Source organism: Macrobrachium rosenbergii, chromosome 51, assembly GCF_040412425.1.
Source record: "Macrobrachium rosenbergii isolate ZJJX-2024 chromosome 51, ASM4041242v1, whole genome shotgun sequence".
NCBI lineage: Eukaryota > Metazoa > Arthropoda > Malacostraca > Decapoda > Palaemonidae > Macrobrachium > Macrobrachium rosenbergii.
Genome location: NC_089791.1, coordinates 18,713,388 through 18,729,781, shown reverse-complemented (window position 1 = coordinate 18,729,781; position 16,394 = coordinate 18,713,388). Strand labels below are relative to the sequence as shown.

Below are 16,394 nucleotides of genomic sequence, written 5' to 3'. Positions count from 1 at the left end.
TGGATTCTCATTTTTATGTGTTTTTAAGTTTCATCTTTCCCATCTCTCCAAATATTTCAAAAACAGAAGTGATAACCTATGCGTTCTTAACAGATTTATTCTGTAGTTTCTTTATTCAGCGCAATTTATGATCCCAATCTGGTTATCATGAATATTCAAATGAAACAAGACGATGGAAATTTTAAGTATACATTCATATAAAATAAAGTCAAATTCTCCATTAATTTTCCAGAATCATTACAGGATCTACTTTTTTCATAGTGACTAATTATAAAAGACAATACTAAAATGTAGTACATACAGCTTTCTAGAAGCCAGTTTTAGTTTTGATACAGTTTTGTTTTCCCAAACATTGTGAAAAAGATTCATTGCGTCATAATACCTTAATCTGATAATAACTAAGATGAATGAAAAAATTTGGGGACATCCCATGAATTTGTTGTTAAATGTGTATATTTGAAGCAAAACAGTATTCGTTTCCATTCAGATGTGCAACACCAGTTTACGGCTTATATCAGTCAGTCAGCCAAACTTCTATTTGGCAAAGTTCAGAGTTCGTTGGTACAGAGCAATAATCGACCTAGGGTTAATTTTCTCCTCTCTAATATCGTACATATAATAAGTCCACTTTTTTATTGTGAACTGCTTGTAGATATTTTGCAAACATATTTCGTAAAGGAAGAAGCAAAAGTCATGGTTTGGTCTAATTTCATAACGATGGAAAGTCGTGTAAAATTCCAAAGGTAAAGACTATTGGTAAGGATCGCATCTAAATTTACTGGGGTCTGGGTCATTTCTAACTCCACCAGAAAGAACGACTTGCATTGGCGCTGTCCCATATCATCATGCTGAAATAAGAACCTCAGAATTGAGGAGTTAATTAGGTGAAGGATGTCCTGAATAAAATTAAATCACTGGGGTATACACAGCAGAGGTTGCAAGGAAGAATTAAGGAGTATTTAGGTAGAATGAAATACCTTGGTGAAGGAGTTGAGAGTAAAGAGAGATGGGCTTGTGAAAACTCCTTGATGAAACTTGGTTATCCCACTAAAATAGGAACAGTCAGACCAGTGGAAGAGCATAACCTCTTTGGCAGAAAAAGGGTGCAAGGAGGAATTTGGAAGTATTTCGGTAGAATAAATGACAGTGGGGAAGGAACTGAGTATAAAGGGAGCTGCTTTAGTAAAATCTCGCCGATGAAACTTGAGTTATCCCACTAAAAGAGGAACAGACTAACCGGCGCAAAAGCGTAATCTCTTTGGCAGAAAGAGATGCACAAAACTAAAGTTATATCATGAGGAATGACAAATATATATCGTGAGTTTGTGTAGCTTAAATGTCACCCTCTACTTCACTCCTTTTGATTTCGCTTTTATATTACATGTTATTTAAATTCTTCGTGATAAAGCCTGCCATTCCCGGCTGTTTCAGCCTGCCCCCTCCACCGCTCCTTACAGCTCTTCAGACAATCCCTCCGGATAGAGTTTCCTCGATTTCGCCCTGCTAACTAGAGACCTCGTCGAGGGATTTGCAGAGAGATTTCCCGAACTCTGTCCTCCGAATATGAAACGCGAGTTAATGGGATTTTGCGGTGGGAATGAATTGCCTCTTGCTAAGCGCGGCGGATTTTCTTTAGGCAAGTTTAACTTGAAAATTTAAGGTCCGTAAACCCCTCCCCACCCCTCCTTCCCTCTCTCCATAACGTGACTTCATTTCGGAAAGGATTAGACATTGTTGATCTTGCAACTCTCGCGTTTTGGCCCGAAATAGTTTTGCCTGCTATTTTCGTGTGGGAGGGAGTCAACTGGGACTTGTTTTCTAATATCCCATTGCGCTCGGGGCTTAGGTCCTCTGAATGGAAATTCAAAAGTGTGGGTGGTTTTCCAGTAAACTAATTTAGTGATCGCTCTTTGCATTTTTATCATCACTGTTTAAGGTTTTATCCTTTTCATCTCATGGGTGGAAACTGTTCGAATTGATAGGAGGAATTGTTATTTATTTCTTATCACTCTGGTATATCGCCTTTTCTCTCGTTGCTCATTCCAAAATGAAAGAAAATATTTTCTTTAATTTATCCCCGAATTATTTTAGGGGTTTGCATCAAGAACTGCATACTTTCAAGGACATGAGTGATTCTGCTTGCTTTAAGAATTGCTAGATAAAGTGTTGCTGCATAAAACTTTAAAACTGAAAAAAATATAATTTCCAGAGCACAGTCGCTGGTAGTGTCCACTGTCACTTGATTATTACAATTATATTTTTACTTCACTAAATTATTTCATGATAATTATGTATTGTTCATTACAGTAACTACAGTACATGTGATGAAATGTTTCCACTGACTTTTGTAGCTTAGATTTTTCAAAAACTGTCCTATCACAATTAAAGTAACTGCATGGAATAGAGGCGGTCTGTAATCTTTTTTTCAGTCTTATTTTTGTGAACAACACGAAAGACATGCTAAGGAATATACTCATAATTCTAAGAAATCTGCCTGCGTGCTTTTGAAAAAATATTCTTCCTGAACTAACATTTTATCAGCTTTACTTAACCTGCTGGAATGATCAGGGTGGCCTTACCTGGAACAGTAACATCTAGGAGATAGGCCCTGGAAGGACTCTGACAAGCATCAGCGTCGAAGTCCAGTAACATTGTTCCCACGATGGTGAAGAAGATGCCCCACCGATGGGAAGGGTACTTTTCGCTGGGTACTTGGGTATCGTCTGCTGTATCTGTGAAAAGAGAAAGCCTCAATATAAATCAGTTAGATAAATTAACTGCCGTTTCTCAAGAGAAAGTATAAGTATGCAAACTTTGAGATTTCTTCAAGATGGTCGTCACATGGTCTTTGTTCATTCTTTATGATTCAAAATAGTCAGGTAGGCCATCTTGAATTTCCCATAGAATGGGTGTCAGTAAGCCATCTTTGATTCTCTTTCAAACAGTTAACCCCGGGATATTATGGTTACTTTGCAAAGGATTTCTTGAACCCAGTCTTAAATAGAGTCTCCTTACGAATACAAAATTTCACCTACATAGATTTTTAGTCTTTTGGGTTTGACAGCTGGCAAATATCCTGTCTGATATTTGTGTATCATGTTCTCCAACGATTTCAGTTTTCTGTCTGAATTAATATCCGTAAAATGGATTTGTATTTGTTCGTTTTAAGGCATATGTGCTTGTACCCTGACCTTTTAGATAGGCGCATTCTTTGCCTTTGGTTATTTTCATTCTTATTTAATCCTTTGTCCTCATGGGCCATATGTATTTCTGTTTGTCGTTTGGCCATTTGTATTCCAACATAGAGTTTCAGATTTGTTCTATTTGGTCAAGTGTATTCTGCTTTAGAGTTTCAATTTTGTTCTTTTCGGTCAAATGTATTTGCTTTTTTTTATTTGGCTTGTGTTCTGTCATATTCCTGTGTGTATTCTAAACTTACCCATTACGGCTATATGAATTTCAATTTTGTCCTTTTGGCAATGAGTATTTGTACTCTTCTCTGATAGCTTTGTGTATTCACATTTTGTCCTTTTTGGTCATATAAATTTCAGCTTCGTCTTTTCAGTTTTGTGTCATCCTGTGTTGCTTTGTCATCTAAGCATGTTTACTTATACCTGTCTTTGTGGCCATATAGATACGTGTTCAGTTTTGACCTCTTGGTCATTTGTATGGCTCGCTTTCAATTTGTGATTTTTTTATGTTATTTTCATTTCATTAATTTCATTTGAGCTATATACATTCTTATTTGTTCATTTGGCCCGTGTTTCACGATTTGATCTAATTGGGTCCTTTTCCATGCAGAAGACAATTACCTCGAATGAGCATAATTACTGACCCCCATCGGGACGCACATATCCAGTTGCGATGGAGATTGACCCTTTTTTGTGTTACGTTTATCTATATTTATTGGTGGCACTTCCTTTAATACCAAAATAACAGGGATTCATAATATGAATGTTTTGTGAGGGCTTTTTTCAGCATTTTATGTTAAATCTAAGAAAGAATGTATTGTTTACCTTAATTATGTTTAAGCACTTGTTTGCATTTTGTGTCTACATATCCTAACGACATCAAGTAAGTCTAGGGAAGATTAGAATGGTGTAAATATATCGCACAGCAAATAAGAAACGTTTATTACATAAAAAGTAGCGGGTAAAAATAGTATATCCACGTATACAAACGGACAAAGGACATTGGGTATAAAATTACCAAAGAGATGCGAAAAGTTAAATTTTTCAACAATTAATGTTGTCTCCTTAATATGATCATATATTTGGGGCGCATGCGCATTGTAGCCCCCAAACACCGTCAAGCTTCTACTGCCAAGCTTCATTGAAACTGAAGGAGAAAATCAATTTCGTATGACGCAGAGGTTAGGCCTAAAAGGAAAGAAAAATACAAAAGAATCAACTGACCTGTTTCGTTGAGGTTAAGCGTGTAGTTATCTGGGAGCGAATTGACGACCGATGTGATTGTAGTAGCGTTGAGCATGCCTGGCTCGGTTGCCCCGATAAGTTCACTCACCTGAAACAAGTGATTTGTTACTACAGAATGGCGTGATAGTTACCAGGTCGCGGACGTGAATTCCCCTATCAGTTCTGTGTACTATAATCTGCTTTGTTTGTGCGTAATTTGAAATTTTCCATTGCTTCAAGATGAATGCCAAATAAAGCTAGGCGTTATAGGTTTGCCACAGTATCAAGATATGAATTCTAAAGAAGAGATTTCAAAGTTATTATTATTATTACGATGTTGATACACAACTTACTCTATTAGCCATTAACGGTATAAAACCTTTGAATTTATAAAACCTACACTCCAGGGCAGAGTAAATGACCCTGAGAGAGGTGCGTCTGATTCTCGAGAAAGTACAGATGAACCCTTTCCGAGCCTCCTTATGTGAGCAACTTTGCTAATGCTCACATGCCTAAAGGCGGTGCCACACAAAGCTATTTTTCTTTTTTATCTTTTCTTGTTCAGGTTCCCTGGCTTTGCTTCAGATGAACAGTATTTTTCTTTTATTGGGTGCATAATTGAAATCTAGATTGTGTTCGTTAATGTTGGCTGTTTGGGGCATGTCTGACTGCGGGATGCTAATCAGTACAAAAATGAAATAAATAAATAAATAAATAAATTACTAAATAAATATATAGATAAATATATAAATATGAATAAATGCAGACGCTAAACGTACCAGAAATTGTCATCTTTTAAAACTTCATTTCATTGTAAGCGATAAGAAAATATTCGGTTAAAAAGAACGTTTTCTCTCGTCTCGGCCACATAAAGTTAAAGAAAGAAAAGGAGTAGATCAGAATATTATCAACAAGGTTGAAAGTATGACTGATAATTTTTGTAGAATCCCAGATATTGCGACAAAAAAAAAAAAAAGAAAGCAGACTTCTAAGCATCATAGAAAAAGTTATAATCACTGTAAATTTCGCTTGAAACGCAAAATGAAATCTGATAAAAAAAAACTTGCAACCCTTATTACACAAAGTATTTATTAAGACACTGTACCTCGCTCCTTGTTTCCGCTATTCAGCCATCACCAGACGCAACCTATACCGTTTATCAATTAATTGTTATTGGTATCCTCTCAAGACTCATGAGGATTATGTTAAGAAAATTATATGGTAGTTTGGCCACATGAAAATTAATGTTCCATAGAAGTTCGGTGGTAATATAGGCCAGAAAAGATATTACTTATCAGTGAACCAAAGTAGGTTTTCGAAAAAATAAAACAGCTGAAACAAGTCTAAATATTTGAGGGATTACCTTAACCATTCAATTTCACTCCTAGAGTATAGTTTAAAACAAAAGTGTGAATGATGCTTCTTTCTCTTTCGAGCTTGTTTTCAGATTGCTTCCATTTTGAGGCTAAACCAATCTTTTAGTTTTTTGTCAACGGGCTTACGGTTTCAGTAGCTTTTCATTTGGTTCTATTGCCTCTTAGAATAAATCTGAAGTACTTTGGTTCATCAATTTTATATTTCCTTATTTACCGATATAATTCTTTCCCCGTCATTTTAAATTTTAATTTACATTTGCAGTAACATTAAAATTTCGCCAAATTTTTAAACGAACGCTTACCCTTCCCCCACCTTTCCCGAGCATCTGTCCCTAATAGCTTTCCCATCCATTAAACAAGGAGAGACTTTTGTTTGGTCTCTGGGGAACAAAACAGAAAATTCACCAGAAAACGCTCCGTTGCATCGATGCAACTGCCAATCATCTCTCCAGCTCAAAGCTGACCCCGTCAATCAAAAAGTGACGGGGACAGAGACAGCGAAACTGTTCTCTGTAAATGGGAAAAGGACGCAGTCAAGTCGAGGTGATGGTTGCCATTGCAACTCGAGTGTTGCGTTTTTCCTTTTTCGTTGGTGTTCATTTTGTTCCCTTGGCTCGTAATTATGAGTTTTAGAGAATCGGTGGCAATTTGTATTATTACGGCTAAACAGAAGCCTTTGGTAACTGTGTTTGTGGAAGTGGGTGGGAATTTGTGGGTAGCATATAAATTCATTCGCATGTAACTTAACATCATCAGGATTGAAATGATACCGCAATGAAAATTATTTGATGGTTTGGCCACACGAAAACAAATGTTCCTTAGAAGTTCATTGATAATCTAAATATGATTATCTGTATTTTCGAAAAACAAAAACGGCTGAAATACGACTAAATATCGTGTTTTCTATACCCGTGCAATTTTTCTCCTGGGGTATGGTTCAAAATGTAAGATTGAATGCTGTTATTATCTTTAGCTTGTTTTTGCATTGCCTCCATTATGAGGCTAAACCAGTCTGTTAATTTTTCAACAAAGGTCCGTATTCGGTAACATTTAAGTGGGTTTTTAGCTCCTTAAAATAAATCTGAAATACTCTGTTCATCTATTTCTTCCAAGTGTAGGCGTTTATAAAAGTGTTTTTTTATTTCATTACTTTTAAATTAAGAAAGTCATGTGTAAAAAAACTGACAAGAGATGACTGATCCTATAAATACTGTATAGTATAATTTTGTCGTAAAGATTATTTTTTTATATTCAGGTCAACATTATGTGATAAAAATCTCCAATAGAACTCTTTCCCTTTCATTTTTAACTTTAAATATTTAATGTCCATATATTAGTTGCAATAGTCTATACATTTTGTGGAATGTCTAAAGGAACCCCCATCCTTCCCCACCCACCCCTTTCCTAAGAATCTGTCTCTAATAGCTGTCCTACCTATTAAACAAGGAAAGACTTTTATTTTGTATATTGGGAGCCAAAATAGAAAAATCACTAGAAAACGCTCCGTTGCATCGATGTAAATGCCAATCATCTCTCCTGCTCAAAGCTGACCCCGTCAATCAAAAAGTGACGGGGACAGAGACAGTGAAGCTGTTCTCTGTGAATGATTGAAAGACGCAGTCAAGTCGAGGTGATGGTTGCCATTGGAACTCGAGTGTTATGTTTGTTCTTTTTCGTTGGTGCTCGTTTCGTCCCCTCGGTTCGTAATTATGATTTTTAGACAATCGTGGCATTTTGCTTCTTTACGACTAAACAGAAGCCTTTGGTAACTTTGTGTGGGAGTGGGCGGGTGTTTGTGGGTAGCATATCACGATTTTCGTGTGGAAGTTAATATCAGTAGGATTGAGATGGTACATTTAGTAAAATTACCTGATAGTTTGGCTACACGAAAATTAATGTTCCTTAGAAGTTCGGTGATAAGTTAAATATGACTCATCTTCATCTAAGAAAAAAAAATTAAAACGGATGAGATACGACGAAATATCAATGTGATATTTAAAGGCTAAACCAATCTTTTTATTTTAATTTAATTTTTTTTTTGTTACAACAAGTTTGCGTTTTTAATTCTTTTTCATTAAGTTTTTTGCTCCTTAAGATAAATCTGAAGTACTGTGGCTCATTAATTTCTTTGACATTTAAGCCTTTATATTTTGTATATTTCATAATCATAAGATTCAGAAAACCACTTGGAAAAATTTGATAAGAAAAAGTTGTCAGGGGAAATTTGAAAAGAAATGACGGGCCTTAGAAATAGTGCATGATACCTTTTGTCTTACAGATTAAAAAAAAATTAATCAACAATTTGTTATAAAATTTCCCGATGGAATTCTTACCTTCTCTTTTTCAGCTTCAGATATTTTTCGTGTAAACATTAGTCGCAATAAATCACACATTTTTCGCAGTTTTTAAAGAGACCCCCAACCTTCCTCCCCCCACCCCTCACCTAAGCATCTGTCCCTAATAGCTTTCCCATCCATTAAACAAGGAGAGACTTTTGTTTGGTCTCTGGGGACCAAAATAGAAAAATGGCCGGAAAACGCTCCGTTGCATCAATGTAAATGCCAATCATCTCTCCTGCTCAAAGCTGACCCCGTCAATCAAAAAGGGACGGGAACAGAGACAGCGAAGTTGTTCTCTGTAAATGGGAAAAGGACGTAGTCAGTGCGAGGTGATGGTTGCTATTATAACTGAGTTTTTGTGTGCATATTTTTTTTTTTTTTTTTTTTTTTAGGTGGTGCTCGTTTTGTTCTCTCAGGTCGTAATTATGATTTTTCGAGAATTGATGGCATTTTCTTTGTTCGCGGCTAAACAGGAGGCTTGGCTACCTGTATGTAAGTGTTGGCTGGGGTTTGTGGGTAGCCTATCAAGTTATTTGTTTGTTGATTTACATAAGGATATTTGTTAGAAGTCGCAATTTTAACTTTATGGCAGCATTCTAGATTATTGTTTGTTAGCGCTTCTTTTACATGGACGACTTTATATTTATAGAATAAGTTTTGGGGTACTTGCGTACTGAGGTGAGCGCTTGTGGAGAAAAAAAAATGAACATCTAATTATCTTAATATTTAGCAATTTACTGATAAACAATGGGTCCAGTGAGGTTCGTTTCCGGTTACAACTGTTTGGAGGAAAATACTGTTGAAAAACTTGAGGTAATATCCGATAAATTACTGTTCAGTATGGTCCCTGAAAATTACCCACAGATAGGCTTACTCAAGTAAATCTGCCCATATACACGACATGAACTCGTAAGTGCACAGTTACAAGAGTCGGCTACGAAAAAGCTTTCAAGACATATCCCAAGTGGCTAAATATTGCCAAGAATGAGAACTTCTGCATATTTTCCGTATTTCAATCACATTTAATCATACACTAAAATTCAAGTCTTGATTAGTCTCCCGTGATTTTTGAATAGGAATGCAATGGACAAATGTTGTTACGCCGTCAAAAATATTATGAAGGAACAGATTGTTAAAATAAAGAAAAAATAACAGCGACTTGTGTGGTATTTTACGATCGACAGAAATTTGTGTCGGTATAGTTAAGGAGCTTAGACTTAGTATAAGGAAAAGTTATGAACTGCCGAGACTTATTTAGGAGCTGACGAGATTTAACTCGCTGCCAAAAAAAATATGCTATTTAAAAAGCTTTATTATAGAAACTCGTATCAGAAAATGAATTCTATGAAATTAAATGAGGACGTCTAATAATGAAGGAATTGAAGTGTTCTAAAAGGAAGATGAAAGATTTAAAGTAACTGACGAATGACAACGATGCATTTCATGATCATATATCAGCAGTCGTTACTATATCTCATATGTTATTTTTTGTGTCTCATTGTGGCCACTTTTGCATACATTATAGAATGGTTATATATATATACATTATATATATATATATATATATATATATATATATATATATATATATATATATATATATATATATATATATATATATATATATATATATATATATATATATATATATATATATATATAGTTTTTTTCATCAGAAACAACAAAAGTTTATAAATTTTTTCCGTTTTGAATTTCAGTCTATTTTAGGAAAAAGTTAGGATGCACTCGGTTTCTTTCTCTTATCACATTACAAGTTCATTACGTTGTTGACGTAAAATTATAAAGGTTATGAATGCATATATGCTAAGATCAATATCAAAAAGCTATATTCTGATCCCGAGGTTATGTAACATATCTTGGGAAAATCATCACCCAGAAAAGAATATGGATTTTTCAACTCTTAGATAACCTCATTACCGAATGTAAATTTAATCAACAGAGACGAAAAATGTGGGAAGGCCTGAATATGGTTGAACCTTCACTGAATAAAAAAGGAAGATGGTTAACCCCCCATATGACGATAAGGTTAACTTAACTTAGGACTTGTTCATTTGTTTTCGTTAATTTGCGATCGAGACCTGTTGCGGAAGAGCGTTACCTCCCTTTAATGCTGTATATCTTATTTAAATTTTCTAAAAATATATGAACTGTAGCTAACAAAAATACTTGAAAGGAGAACGTGAAGAATACATTGCGACATGTTTTTCGGCCATACACAGAATCTCGCGCTGAGAAACCAACCTGGTAAAATAAATAAATATATTTCTCTCAGGATATACTGTACATGAAATACAAGGTTAGAGTCTGCGTCCACGTCTCGTTGTTTTGCGTGCTAACAGAAGAGCAATTGAAGGTACACAAAAAGGAACTGGAACCAGTATTGAAACGGCAATTAATAATAATAATAATAATAATAATAATAATAATAATAATAATAATAATAATAATAATAATAATGTTTTTGCATATGTTTGACGTTAAATCTAGATCAGTTAGTCTATTACTTTTTTTAATTTTTCTTTTCTCTTCAGTATACGCTGAGGTCATTTTGGTGGAATACTTCTGACACCTGAGAACTCGACGGTTAGAATATTATCATTATCGTTCACTCTACTTATTAAAATAATAATTGTGTTTAAAGTTTGGTAACTTTACTTGTTAAAATAATAATTTTGTTTACAGTTTGGTAACTTTTATTCACTCTAAGTAAAAATGGAGAAAATGGGCGAAAAGTCTAAGCTACGTTTTCTAATATCTTAGTATATTTTACAATTATGAAAATTTGCAGATTTTATATTCACTTGCCAAATTTAGTCATGTCAAAATACGACTGTATATATACAGTATATATATACGATATATATATACAGTATATATATATATATATATATATATATATATATATATATATATATATATATATATATATATATATATAACCTCCAAAGTTCTCCCATTAAAATTGGTGGCTTCAGCAGCCGTTACCTGCATGGTCCTCAACAATTGAATTTTTATAAGGCTTTTAACCAATATATATATATATATATATATATATATATATATATATATATATATATATGTATATATATATAAATTTTCAACAAATTCTGATATGTTACCTGTTCGGTGGTGAGCGCTGAGGATGAAGTTGGGGCAGGATGAGGTGCCCAGTCATCACCCATGCTTACGCCAATGCTCCTCCCGTTGGGCACCAGGACGAGACCTTGAAATAAATGTAAACCTTCGTTAAGTAAGTGGCAGCAGCTGCATGGCAGTCATTATCATCATGTCACACACACACACACACACACACACACACACACACACACACACACACACACACACACACACAGAGAGAGAGAGAGAGAGAGAGAGAGAGAGAGAGAGAGAGAGAGAGAGAGAGAGAATGTGGGTTCTTTCATCGACAATTTTTATCTTTCGAATAAGTAGGATATGTAAATTATGTAAGGCCAGACAGTTACAAAATATGTAAGATCATAATATTAGATATTACACTGCTGTCAAAGATTTGTGAAAGTATGATTAGAAGATGAAGAGGACAAAGCAACACCATAATAACAAGTAAAAAATGCGCCGAAGTTTCTTCAGCGCAGTCGAGATTTCTGTACAGCGTATGATCAAGGCCACCGAAAACAGATCTATCTCTCGGTGGTCTCCGTATAATGCTGTATGAGCCGCGGCCCATGAAACTTTAACCACGGCCCGGTGGTGGCCTATCCTATAACGTTGCTAGAAGCACGAGTATGGCTAACTTTAACCTTAAATAATATAAAAACTACTGAGTCTAGAGGGCTGCAATTTGGTGTTTGATGGTTGGATGGTGGATGATCAACATAACAATTTCCAGCCCTCTAGCCTCAGTAGTTTTTAAGATCTGAGGGCGGACAGAAAAAGTGCGGACGGAATAAAGTGCGGACGGACGGACAAAGCCGGCACAATAGTTTTCTTTTACAGAAAACTAAAAATGGATGAGTTAGGAGAGGATGTAATTAACGATTAGGTTGAAATGGAGGTGAAAGAATTAAACAACTCGATCAGTTCCTGGAGACTACGGTGGCTTAGAACAGATGGGTAATTTAAAGGATAATGTAAAGGAACAAACTAATGGCTTTTATTTGTGTTTAAATAAATGTAGTATGAATGAGGAAGTGCATTAGGCTTCTGTTAGAAGAAAGGGACCTTTCCTTGTCAAGGATTTCGGTATGAATATGCGATAGTACACGATTTTGAGGCAAGTCCTTTTATGACGGTAGAAACCGTATGAAGCCCCTTTTCTTTTAAAATTAACATTTTTTTCATATACACATAAACCCATACAAGTGTACATTATATATTTATGTATATATATAATACATATGGTGTTTACATATATATATATGTATATATGTATGTATATATGTGTGCGTATGTGTATATATGATATATATAAACATATATACATATGTATATATATGTATGTATGTATGTATATGTGTGTATGTGTATATATAATATATATACATATACATATATATATATATATATATATATATATATATATATATATATATATATATATATATATATATATATATATATATGTGTGTGTGTGTAATTGTAATAGCCACAATGCCCTCTTAACTTCTCGAATTCTTTGTGCGTGGTCAGGCCGGCAACGTGACCTTCGTGTGATTATGGTGACGCGGGTTCGTTTCCCGAGACCGGGCATCACAGACACTTCAGTTTCTTGCGCTTGGATCTTAGGGCTTTGTAGTGACAAGCATATCCAAAAAAGCGCGAAGAATTCGAGAAGTTAAGAGGGCATTTGTGGCTATTACAATTACATACAGTATGTATCTGGTAAAAGTGACCAGTAGATTCTACATATATATATATATATATATATATATATATATATATATATATATATATATATATATATATATATATATAAAATTATGCAGATGAGTTTTGTTTGGTATTTGTACATATATAATTTTTGTGAGATATATTGCCATACCTTAACGCAGGAATCTTGAGAAAATATTTTTAATATTATCGGTTGTGAAAAGCAGGTTGTACTTCGTTTATGCATAAGTCCATATGCTCTGTATACTGACATATCCACAGCAGAAAAGTTGATGCTACTCATATGTCTGATTACATATCATGTGGTAGCTTCATGTTAATTTTAAATCAGCAATAGGATAAGAGCCAAAAAGTGTGGTATTCTTGAGAAAAGAAATATGAATAGTCGAGCAAGAAATGAGAGTGGGATAAAAGAACTGATGTGAACGAAAAGCGGGCCTAGAGTGTAGCGAGGTGGTTTCTTCATGTAAGGGGAATAGGAGAATTGGAAATGAATTATAAAGTGGCCCATTTTTTCAAACGAATTTGGAAAAGGAAGAGGAAGGGCCTAAAGATTGTTGAGCCAAACGAGACGAAGAGGATAATAGGTTCTTGATAACATGAAGTATTAAGGTTATGCATAATGAAGAATGTATACAGGTTCAGGGGTCACGATTGCATAACAGTTGAAACCTTTATCCAGAAGTAATACTTCCTTGAGTCACTCCGTCACTCGATTAAAGTCAATTATCTTTTCGCTGGCAAATGAAAAATACAAATATTGCCTATTTATATGTACATACGTAATTAAATTATTCCTTTCGCTATCGAAAGTAATCATAATAACTATTATAATTATAACCATTATTATTGCATGCTTAAAAAACCTTTCAAAAAGTAGGGCACTGGTCAAAATTACAACAAACGGTTTCAGCTTAAGGAAGATGCAAATTTCCGAAAAGCTCTAGAGTTTGTCATAATAAGTAATATGCATACACATAAATAATATACATATTCACAGTAAATAAGATACATAAACATAAATGATATGCATATTCGTAATAAATAATATACAGACGCATATTCAGTGCTCTGATCTTTCTAGGTCTATTTATCCTGCGTATTTTTCAAAGGTGATTAGTCATCCTACGTTGATCATTATTAATGAGTTGTCTCATTAGTTGCATTTAATACTTGTTTGTTGTCTCGGCATCGATGCCATGCGATGTGAGTCCACTTGGATGGACCAATCGGTGAAGCCATCTTTACTCCGAATTACACTGCGAGCAATATTTCATAATCGTAGCTTAAATCCATAACTGCTAATTTGTATACTACGTGCATTATTATTATTATTATTATTATTATTATTATTATTATTATTATTATTATTATTATTATTATTATTTAGATTTAACAACTGGCAGTGTTGTGATTGTAGTTGTGCAATCTTTTCTACTAAGTTGATTTAGCTTTGTATTATTATTATTATTATTATTATTATTATTATTTAGATTTAACAACTGGCAGTGTTGTGATTGTAGTTGTGCAATCTTTTCTACTAAGTTGATTTAGCTTTGTATTAATATTATTAATATTGTTGTGATCATTATTAATATTATTATTATTATTATTATTATTTAGATTTAACAATTGGCGATGCTATGGTTGTAGCTATGCAGTCTTTTCTACTAAGTTGATTTATTATTATTATTATTATTATTATTATTATTATTATTATTATTATTATTATTAGTATTATTATTATTATTTAGATTTAGATTTAGATTTACCAATTAGCAATGTTATGATTGCAGGTGTGCAGACTTTTTCTAATAATTTGATGTATTATTATTATTATTATTATTATTATTATTATTATTAGAATCACAACCCCCTTCAAACTAAGACATTTAGAATAAGTGGGAAAAACTGAACCGAGTTCCTGCATTTCCAAAGACGTGTGTACCACACACACAGAAAGAACAACTCCGCGAATGACTGGACTAAACGCTATCAGGCTTCAGGAAGTGACCACAGGATGGGTAAAGAGCAGGAGGGAGAGAGCTGGTCAGGGGCTCAGTCAGACGGAAGAAGATAAAAGCTTGCTTTACACTGATAAAGGAAATAAAAAAAAAATATATGAAAAAATTAGAAAAAAAATCTGGAAGCATCTTTCAATGCACTTGGATTTAAAGAAAGCTCTTTTTTTTTTTTTTCAAGTCTTATGAGTCAGGTAAGTGGTTTAAATGTAGATGAAGTCGTTTCTCAAATCGCTGAATATGTGTATATATTTATTATGGCAAGCTCTAAAGCTTTTCGGAAATTTGTTTCCTTCTCAAGCTGAAATTGTTTGTTGTAATTTTGACCAGCACTTCGTCAGTACTCTGTTTTTTAAAGCGCTCTACTTTTTAAAGTTTTTTTTTTATCACGCAATAATAATAGTAATAATTATAATAGCTATTACTATTATTCTCAATAACAAACAGAATATATTAAATTCGTATGTACATATGTATATTTTTGGAATTTTATTTCTACAAGAATTTCGTAGGGGAAAATGACGTATTATTAATCTTAAGTTGTGCTTTTAACCTCAGAAATAATTCTCGTTGGGCTTTGTAAGAATAAAAGATCCTGAGTTCTCTCATATTACCTCATTCTCGGCCCACTTATTGATTTAATGTTGGGAGATTATTGATAAAGTCCTTTTTAGACCGCGTCAACCGCCCCGTAGTTGCAACTCCAGAAGAAATGTCAGTCAATTAATCAGTGAATTACTTGTCAGAAATCTGTTTTTTTTTTTTTTTGTGAATTTTTTTCCTCGTGTTAATGAATTTGGGTAAACTTTAGTCATCTGTCTCACAAATCGATCCATCTGAAGTTTCTTTAGGAGTAAGAACGTTTTTGCGGATGAAACACAAAGAACATTGTCGGGCAGATTGTGTATGTATGTATGTATGTACGTATGTATGTGAATACACAAACACATATGTGTATATATACATCTACAGTATATATATAGATAGATATACATACACATATGTATATATATGTATGTATGTATGTATGTATATATATATATATGTATATATATATATATATATATATATATATATGTATATATGAATGTCTTTTACTGTAATACCACAGTATAATATGAACAGTGAACAGGGGCACAGAAAAAGTGGTTTTTCCCCTCAAATATTTGGTTGCAAGTTCAAATAGTGTTTTATGGGCTGCTTTATCTTCATATATATATATAAATATATATATATATATATATATATATATATATATATATATATATATATATCATAAAGCCATGAGAATCTGCAGGAGGTTCATTCTTACAGATTCTGATGGCTTTCTGTAAATTCTGCTGAATTAGAAGA

At 33.7% G+C, this 16,394-nt stretch overlaps 2 protein-coding genes across 6 annotated transcripts in view; one reads left to right on the top strand and one right to left on the bottom strand.

The window, feature by feature from the left end:
• Window positions 1-16,394, top strand: part of zetaCOP (COPI coat complex subunit zeta) — a 257,001-nt gene that overhangs the window by 3,234 nt on the left and 237,373 nt on the right. The window lies entirely within an intron of this gene.
• The window catches only part of lovit (loss of visual transmission), a 166,565-nt gene that overhangs the window by 14,967 nt on the left and 135,204 nt on the right, over window positions 1-16,394 (bottom strand). For all 5 annotated transcript variants that reach the window (XM_067094866.1, XM_067094867.1, XM_067094865.1 and 2 more), the window contains exons 4-6: window positions 11,271-11,374; window positions 4,416-4,524; window positions 2,580-2,732 (exon numbers count right to left, since the gene is read on the bottom strand). In XM_067094866.1, the coding sequence (XP_066950967.1) occupies window positions 2,580-2,732; window positions 4,416-4,524; window positions 11,271-11,374 (366 nt within the window). The remainder of the gene's footprint in view (window positions 1-2,579; window positions 2,733-4,415; window positions 4,525-11,270; window positions 11,375-16,394) is intronic.